Source organism: Microchirus variegatus (genome assembly GCF_963457635.1).
Source record: "Microchirus variegatus genome assembly, chromosome: 21".
Lineage (NCBI taxonomy): Eukaryota > Metazoa > Chordata > Actinopteri > Pleuronectiformes > Soleidae > Microchirus > Microchirus variegatus.
This window is the reverse complement of record NC_139822.1, coordinates 12,141,093-12,150,752: the sequence shown is the minus strand read 5'-3', so window position 1 is coordinate 12,150,752 and position 9,660 is coordinate 12,141,093. Positions and strand designations below refer to the sequence as shown.

Below are 9,660 nucleotides of genomic sequence, written 5' to 3'. Positions count from 1 at the left end.
AGGGAGGGGTGGAGTCGCCGACAATCAGCCAGCCAGCTAGTGGCGCCACACGGCGCATGCGCGCAGCGGGGGCGTCACGTTGTGCTTTCTCGGTCCAATCAACAGAAACTTTCCTAACAGAGATTTGTAAGATGGCGACCGCCGAACCGGTGAGCACTTTCCCCTTAAGAACTACATATTTGAAGGGGCTTCTTGTTTTAAAAACGGGTTTAAATGTGGTTTAAAGTTTGTGTACAATCTTTAACCTTTGTCCTATAATAGAAAGTTGGCCGTCGTTGTCTTTATACGTTATGTTTTGGCCAGTTTCAAGTTTCAAGTGTGCCACGAACGAAGCGTAAAAGAGGAGTGCTTGTGTCTGTGTATGCGCGTGTGAACGTCCCAACTTTAAGGCTGACGTTATATCTAATCGACGTGCCGTTAACTTCTGCGAAGAGAACCGCGCTGTCTTTCATTAGAAAACAAGCCACGTTGTTATCAAACTACATAACGGATACGCTTTTTTCCCTTAAAGCTCGATTATTATATTTTATTAAATTATATAACATAAGACATCCAACTAGGAGTCTTGTCGTGGTTGAAATCAACTGTCAAACCTGGTTGACGCTAACTCAGTCCCCGCTGACTTCATCAGCTATTTTAGTAGCTGAGGTTAATGTTACTGTGCTTGAAGGAAAAGTTGGAGAGGAACTTTGTGCGTTATTCCCTTCATTGAAAAATAACGCTTATGTATAACATTAATGCCGAATTATAAGAATGACCCAAATTATGTTGTTGAACGTGTTAAAGTCGTGTCATAGCGGGTGGATAACGTTGTATCAAGCACGTAATAAAAAAAAAGTGGAAGAAAAATGAATGGTGTCTGTTTGCGTGGTTGTTCATCAACAAGCATCTCCGAGAAGGCTCGGAGCTATCGGTGGCTAGAGTCAAATGTGAACCAGATGTCCATATCAGGTTTTATAAGAGAAACGCCCCTTTTTATTTTATCATACAAGTTTAGAAACAACAATATTGTTTTGTTAGCTGGACACTTGTGTCACATTGGCCATGGCTAAATGGTTTATTTATGTAATCCAGAAGTGGAAAGTTATTAATTATGATAGTGACACTATGGATGGAATAGTGCTGGATTACATGGCCAACATTTTTTTTGCCACCATCGCGAAGTTCCAAATCAATTGTTATCAGTATTTATCACTAGGGCTGCAAAAATTATCCCATTAATCTATTATTAGCCGATTACAAACTTCATTGTAAACAGTGTCAACTGAGTCTTTTTGTTGTTGTTTGTATTTTTAAAAATATTTCTCTGATTTTTCAGATTCTTAAATGTGAATATCTTATGGTTTCATTATGAATTGTGTTTATAACAAATACATATTTAATTGAATGATATAAATAATATAAAATAGATTAATTGATTATGAAAACAATTAATTAATTGCGGCCCCAATTATCCAAATAACAGTCAGATATCAATGACTGAGTTTTGCTCCTGATTGAAAGTTGAAGATTCCAAGTTAATAATGGTTTTTAGTAGCTTTCAGAGATTATTTTCGTTGTCGATTATTTTCTCGATGATAAAATGTCACAAAATGTTTAAAAAAAAACTTGATCAGTGTTTGTCAAACCTAGAAATGACGATGTTCTGAATGTTTTGTTTTGTCCACAAACCAAAATGATTCAGTTTTAATGATGTCTTTGTTATGTGGAGCTAAGAAACAAAGAAACCTTGTTTTAATCATGGGAAAAGCTTCAAACTGATTATCGATTATCGAAATAGTTGGCGATTCATTTAGTAATCGATTAATCGTTTCAGCTCTCGTATCTTTATTGACAGAAAATGACATTTCCCAAACTAAAGCAAAACATTCACAGCAGTTATTGTGTCGCGTTTCAGAGTATGTTTGCACAGTGCACAAATAGTGATACCGCACGTGTGTTACATTGACACAGAAGGCAATTATATCGTAATATATGTTGTTACTGAATTATTGCCCAGCCAAACTGGATTTTTGTACCTCACTTCTACCAAATTGTTGTTTTGTTTTTTGTTTTTTAAGGAAACTAACCCGAGTCCACCCCAGCCTGATGAGGACGGAGCTGAGGAGACTGGACAGGAGATAGTGAGCCCAGAGGCCTACATCAAACACCCCCTCCAGAACAGGTCAGGCTTTGAGACTTTATGTTTTTCAAAAATGGTTACGTAACCTTTATGACAGCGTTCAGCGACATTCCATTAATAATCTCCTAGAGTAACGATAACCCAGTTTTCACTGCTTTAAGTAGTTTGACGATCCATTGTGTTTCGTAAACTTATTTCACAGTTAGAATGAAAATATTTATTAGATTTATTTTCTTTGCCCATTTAATTTCCATTAGGTGCAGTCAAGTAAAATTAAGTTAAGTTGCAACTAGGTTACTACTAGTTTGTTTCTTTGATTGTTTCCCCTTGCATTTGTCACAGAAAATAATGGTGAATTATATTATAATAATAACAACATCCAGTTTCTCAAAGCCCATGCTGAAATATTCGTTTTTGTTTTTCTCAAAACCGGAATGTTGGGTGTCATATCTCAGAAGACAAATTATTTTAGTGTAGAAATGACTTGAATGATGAATTGATTGTCAAATCCATTCAAAAAATGTGTCCGTTCATCAGCTAATAATTGCAGCTGACTGTTAGTAGACAAGTAATACACGAATGAAATGTTGTTTACATACACGGGGTGGTTGGGAAAAGTAATTGACATGAACATTTGGCGTTTGCTCAAAGATTTTATTCCATGAAGGCGAACCGCACACATGGTCATTGTTTACATGAGGCATTCGGATAGTCCAGTGCATCAGCAGCTTCAAAGAAAAGACTGGTGACTTCTCTGTCGTCCAATTGTTTGATCTTTGGGTATAGTTCAAGAACTGAATGACCCTCCCTCTACACGACTGAATGGGCCCTCTTATGCAGAAGTGAAAGTAAGACAGAAACTCACCATTTCCAAAAAGAAAACAGTGACTGCTTTGTTCAGTGACAGTGAAGTTTTGCTTTCCAAATACAGGGAAAAGTATGGAATTTAATTTGAGTAATTTCCAGGTCTGATAAGTATGGAAAAAGGGGAAAAAAAGTTTGGAAACATGTTAGTGTTGTTTCCAGACTATTATCTCACTTTCTAAAATTAAATATATTAATATATACAAATTAAAACAAGTTGCTAACGCAACATAGCCTACCTGTAGATAATATGAATCTAATCAAGCTGGCTGTAGAATGGTGTCGCGTTACCATGGTAACCATTTTCCATATGTGTCATCGAGCCAGCTACCTATTGTCGTCAGTGTGATGGGTCGATGCTCGTTTTCCGGGGGCTGGCTTCATGAAAAATGAGTGAAGGATTTTTAACACCATTTATTTACATAATAAGCATCTAAAAAATGGTATTCAGATGTTTAATATTGACAGAAAAATCATTTCTCAGAGAATTCTGGGAATTTGAGTCTGGAAAAAGTATGGAATTTTGAAATGGAAAATGTGTAGTAACTCTGTAAATCTCTGTTTTTAACCTGATCTATTGATATGAGTGCAATAGATTATAACACAATAAAAATAAAATAGAATTGCATTTTGTTTGTAACATAGCATCTCCGTTTTTTATATTTTTAAATGGCTCTAGCTAATGATAATTGATATTATCAATTAATCTGGCACTTGTAGATCATAATATGATCAAACGACAAATACACCACCTGTTGCTTCAAGTCTGATCGCCAAATTTACCCAAATATCGTTGATAAAAATGGTTTCGAAACACAAATAAACAACAACAGAAGCAACATACTTGTAAGATCCATACCTTTTGTTACCACACCTGCATGAATTTGAAGCCAAAGAAATTGTCAAGGTCCATAAAAGGAACTGTATAACACACGATGTACAGTACCTATGAATATCGTCAACAACCGCGTTTCTGTTTAGTCTTCAGCTAAAAGAGTTTAATGCAGTTGCTGATCTCGAGTGAGATTTCGCTTTGCACATCTACACCGGTGTCACGCAAATTAATTTGACCAATTTGCTCAACAGTGTGTGTCTGTGTCAGTGTCACCCAGGTGCATCTATATATCACTCACTCGCTCCTGGTTCGTTGTGTTTACCTCGTGTTTAATTAGGAGCTCATTACATTTATGCAAATCCCCCCCTCCCTTTCCTTTTTTGTTTTTTACCCAACAGCTGGTCTCTATGGTTCTTCAAGAATGACAAGAGCAAGACGTGGCAGGCCAACCTGCGACTCATCTCTAAATTTGACACTGTTGAAGATTTCTGGGCGTAAGGAGCATTAACCCCCGTACAGTGTTTTTTTTGAAAATTGCATTGAAATCTGCACGCGGTGAATGAGCATTGTGTCGTTAAAGCTGTGCACTCGTCATTTCTAGTCTCTACAATCACATCCAGCTGTCAAGCAACCTCATGTCAGGCTGCGACTACTCTCTATTTAAGGTAAGTGTCCATTTGTCCAAATGATGTGTTATTTGAAGTGGAGTATCACATTTGCTTGGACACGTTTAACATTTTCATGAGGGTCCTTGCACCATTTGGTTTCTTGGGCCCCGAGTATCAAGCTTTACATTACTAATTGATGTATTATTCATTGCAATTTTACTGATTGGTGGTTGTTTAAAATCTTAGTGGTGGTGGTGCCACACTCGTGTTTCCGAGGGATCTATTTAATAATTGAAACCTATTAAAACGTTTTTTTTAATCGCCGGCTTTCTAATAAAATCAAATTGCTCCATTCTTTTAAGACATCAGATTCAAATAAAGCTCTTGCGAATAGAACAAAAACCTATTAGCAACGTTGACACAAACAGAACAGCAGCATCGTTACTGGAGAGCAGGCGATCAAAGGGAGAGAGGGCAGCTTTTCTTTTTTCCTGACTGAATTTGTCTCTACCAGCTCAGAGCTAATCAGATTAAAAGAGATCATTTACGCGTGTGTGATGATTGAAAAGGGTGCAAGTTTCTGCCAAGTTGAAAAGCATTAGCAAACGACTAATTATACGTTTTGTGAAATGAGTAATAATAATAATAATGATGAATGGATACGGCAGTCATCAAATATAACCACAGGCTTTGATCAGTGCGCTTTATATGCTAATCCCGAGCGGTGTCACCTGTGGCGAAGATTAATGAGCGAATTGTATTCACAGCAGGGGATTTGGATTATCAGCACCTTTGCAATTAAAGTTTGACACATTTTGCATTTGAAATAATGGAGAATGTATCACATATTACAATATGATTCAGAAAGTTGAGGCCCAGCTCCTGACGGTTAGAAAGGCAACTGTAGAAAGAGTTGTAAAGGTCCAGTGCGTAACATTTAGGAGGTTTTATTGGCTGGCAGAAAATGTTATGGATAAGTGAAAACTGATATGGCAGTACAGTGAGGATTTTTATGTTGTCACAGCGTTCGAGGCGGAGGTATGCTAGCTATGGCTCCAGTACGTCACCGAGTCATATTTTTAGACACACTGGAGAGAAAATGTCTGTCTTCACTCCATAATTCTTTCCTCCACAGTTGTAATCAATTACCTCAGCCACTTTTTTATGCGAAATGCAGATTTAGCGTTATATGCCGTTCATTACGCTACTTTACACTGCATGCAGTCTCGATTAAAGGTCCCGTATTATATCCTAATCCTCCAAGTTAGCCTAGTTCCCTGGTGTCCTAATGAACAACAACGAAACTTAAGGGACAGGAAAATGACATCAGCCACAGAGGCTACTGGGAGCTAACAGCAGTTAGCATTTGGAAAAGCAATCATTTGCAGGCTTTAGCAGGCACATTGCCGTCATATATAACATGTATCCACTGGACAGATAAATCCTCTGAGGCTGGAAGTTTGTGTAGAACTCTGTGCTGCACTGTGGAGCCTAGAATAGAACTTTTCACGGACTTCCGATTTTCGGATACCGTTGTTTTACGCACAAAGCGTAGCTCCGCGAGAGAACAATTCCAGGAATTTAGCGCGTTGTGAGGTCCCACTGAGTGTGGAAGTCAACATCGCGTGTTTTATCTCCTGTACTTAGACTGAGGAGGACTACAAAAACATGAGTGACTTTGGCCACTGGTAGGTCCTCCAGAGTCCCAAATATAAGGATTTAAATGATTAAAAAGTTGATTTTGCATAATATGGGACCTTTAAAACAATTGATTTCCCTTAAAAATACAAAATTTATGCCAGTAAAAAGTAATCCCTTTGCTAGAAAGCGCAATAACTTATAAATAATAAAATAAATAGACAGTCAGACAGCTTTAAATTCAAGTAAACTCCACCGTCATATACAAAATACTAATACAAGAAAAATGGCCATTTAGAATACGTGCAAAAACCTGATATATAATGTTAAAAGGAAAAACTGCATTTACTTTACATGGTCTGTAAACAAATATTGAACCTTAAACTCGACTTATTTATTAGAAATGTCACTTTTAAGGCTGTTTTGAAGTTTGGGCGCAAGGTTTTTTGGGGGTGCGTGTATTGACAGTTTGAACCATCTCTGCAGGATGGTATTGAACCCATGTGGGAGGACGAGAGGAACAAGCGCGGTGGCCGCTGGCTGCTCACGCTCACCAAGCAGCAGAGGAGATCAGACCTGGACCGCTTCTGGCTTGAAACGGTAGGTTTGGTCTGTGCTTTGTGTCACTTTCAGTGCTGTTACTCAAACAAGCCATTCTATTAATAATTCCTCGTGCCTCCTCTCGAGGTGACGCGTATTATCTGCTGGCAGCTGTAACATGCTGTGCCCCTCTATCATTCCACGTGTCACAATGCTGATATCACGTCCTACGTGTACCCTTTTTTTTTCTTTTCTTTTTTTTAAAGCCACACATGAAATGTTCTCATCAACTTTCCGAACACAGTCTTCAAGAAAATATGTTGTCGGGCTGAGCTGCTGATGGGGGTCACAGCACAGTTAGATGAGAGCAGCTCAAAATGGGGCTTCTTTGCTCCTAAATCTGCAGTCCACACACACACACATCCAGTGCTAAAGATCACTGACCATGATACAGATATCTCTCAGGCTGTGACTTCACCGGTGAACAAACAGCTCCTACTGTACCATCAATACTGTGGCTCCTGGCCTCTCGAGGGCCGAAAGATGTCACTAATTGCACTGACTACATATTAATATGGAAGTGTTCGATTATTATTATTAGGATTATTAGGATTGTAGAGGTTTGAAATGCCCCTCCACTCCCAAGTGAACATCTAGTGCCTCAAATACTTGAGAACTGTCACTTAAATTCAAATTCAAACACTTTCTCTGTTTTGCAGAAAGTAAAATTACAAAAAAGTAACCCCACACACACACACACACACCAAAAGAACAATGAGTTGTGCAAATGAGCCATTTTGTGCAAAGTTCCTGAATGAATATGATATTTTATTAGAATTAATTATGCATTCAGCATTTTTCAACATTTTCTGACATATAATGGACCAAACACTAGATTAATCGATTAATTGAGAAAATACAGTTGATATGAACTAGAGCGGCGACGAGCGATTACTTTCATAATCGATTAATTTGTCGATTATTTTGGTTTTGACCATAAACCAAAATGATTGAGTTTTAATGATTTCTTTGCTATATGGAGCAAAGAAACAAATAAAATATTCACATTTAAGAAGCTAAAACAATCAGAAATCTTGTTTTAATAATGAAAAAGCTTCAAATCGATTAATCGATTATCAAAATAGTTGACGATTAATTTATCGAGTAACTGTTTCAGCTCTAATATAAACCATATTCATATTTACAAGGACAAAACAAAAGTAGTACTCAAAGCTGAAGATGAGATAACATTATATTAAAAAAGTCACAATGAAATGCTGCAACAAGATGTTCAAACTTGAATTGTAAGAAAATAGCATTTGACCCTGAACACGGAGGACTGATGCAGCCGTACTCGCTCATTCAGCAGCGATTGTGTTGACAACACTAACGACGTGCATGGCCTTCCCTTCTTTATGAGACTGTGGAGGATTTGCAGTTATATTTAAAAGCAAAGTACGTGACTCATCGAGGTTATTGTTCCCGCTCTCTATCCCCTGCATCAGCTCCTGTGTTTAGTGGGCGAGGCGTTTGACGACCACAGCGACGACGTGTGCGGAGCCGTCGTCAACATCCGCACAAAAGGGGATAAAATAGCCGTGTGGACGTCAGACTTCGAGAACCGAGATGCCGTAACACACATAGGGTGAGTCGCACCTTCAGTGTCGTATGATGATGATGATCTTTGCTCTTACGCAGGTGCTTTTTTTTCTCCCCAGGAGAGTTTACAAGGAGCGTTTGGGGCTCCCCCTGAAGATGACCATCGGCTATCAGTCCCACACAGACACGGCTACCAAAAGTGGTTCAACCACCAAGAACAAATTTGTTGTTTGAGAAAAAAGCCCTCTGTGCCTTTTTTTTTTTTTCTTTTAATTTCTTTGTCTTATTCGTTGTCGGTGCCTATGTTTACTTCATGCAAAGACTCTGCGGAATGCAATCTTGAGGAAAGAAAAAAGGAAACTCAATTCATAACTTTTTAAGCCAAATGTTTCCATAAACTGTCCAGTACTTGAACCAACGGGAAAGAATATCTTGGAAAAGAGATAAACATGAAACTTCCACAACACTAATAATGATTAACAACGGACGACATTTAGAGTGCTGCAAACTCAGCTAAAGAAATCTTGGTTGATTTTTTTGTTTGTTTTGTTTTTAATGGCAGGGAATCCTGAAATGCAAACACTATGTATATTTCTCTCCCATTTTCTACAGCATTGTTGATGTGCTGTAATCTTAATGACATTAAAACCCTTTTAATTTATTACATTAATTTGCCTGCATATTATTAGATTGTTAGACCTTTGTTTTATGCCCTTTTTTTCGCCTTGTAATGTTGCACATAATCGCCCTTTGAAAGTATTTCATGACTCATTCATTTGAGTGTTAATATAATTAAAACATTGGTTTTGCAGTTATTACCTGGTCAGTCGTGGACTCCTTTTTTTCTCCGGCTACCTGTAATTAGTGCACGCGTCACTGTACAAGGAGAAAAGATAAAGCGTAAAGGTTATTTGGACATCAACAGCGACGTGAATAAATGGCACAAAGTTTTAATTTGGAGGGGAATTTTGACACATCCTCGCTATCTCGCAGCCAACGCGACACAATTAAGCTAATAGACGATATACAGAAAAAAAAAAAAACTTGCTTTACAAGAAAATGAGGTGCCAGCGTCCAGCAATAATGAGCTGGTGCTCAAGAATACCTGGATACAGCTAAGGCTGAAGAAGAGAGGAGAGTTTGCAATTTCAGAAGAGACTAACGGATAGACAGATTTTATTTTTTTTAAGGAGCTACTGTTTTACTGTAAAGCAGGGGTCTCAAACTGGCGGCCCACCAATCGATTACATGCAGCCCCCCACTCAATATCATGTTATCATGAAAACATGGCTCACGACCTCACCGTCTTTTAAACACAGTGTGTAGATGAGCGAGGTGATAGGATATGTTTTTTATAACAGTAATAATAAGACATTTGGTAATAATTTTCCCATTATTAAATGTATCATATACAACATTCAATTACATATATAAATACACTTGTTTGGGCCCGA

General features: G+C 38.0%; 1 protein-coding gene across 1 annotated transcript; it reads left to right on the top strand.

Moving 5' to 3' along the window:
* The first annotated feature begins 61 nt into the window (after positions 1-61).
* On the top strand, positions 62-9,008 carry eif4eb (eukaryotic translation initiation factor 4eb). Its single transcript, XM_083907844.1, has 7 exons — positions 62-149; positions 2,061-2,164; positions 4,220-4,315; positions 4,423-4,486; positions 6,554-6,667; positions 8,113-8,252; positions 8,326-9,008. Exons 1-7 carry the CDS (start codon positions 132-134, stop codon positions 8,438-8,440), a joined length of 651 nt encoding a protein of 216 aa, XP_083763970.1. The 5' UTR covers positions 62-131; the 3' UTR covers positions 8,441-9,008.
* The last annotated feature ends 652 nt before the right edge of the window (positions 9,009-9,660 follow it).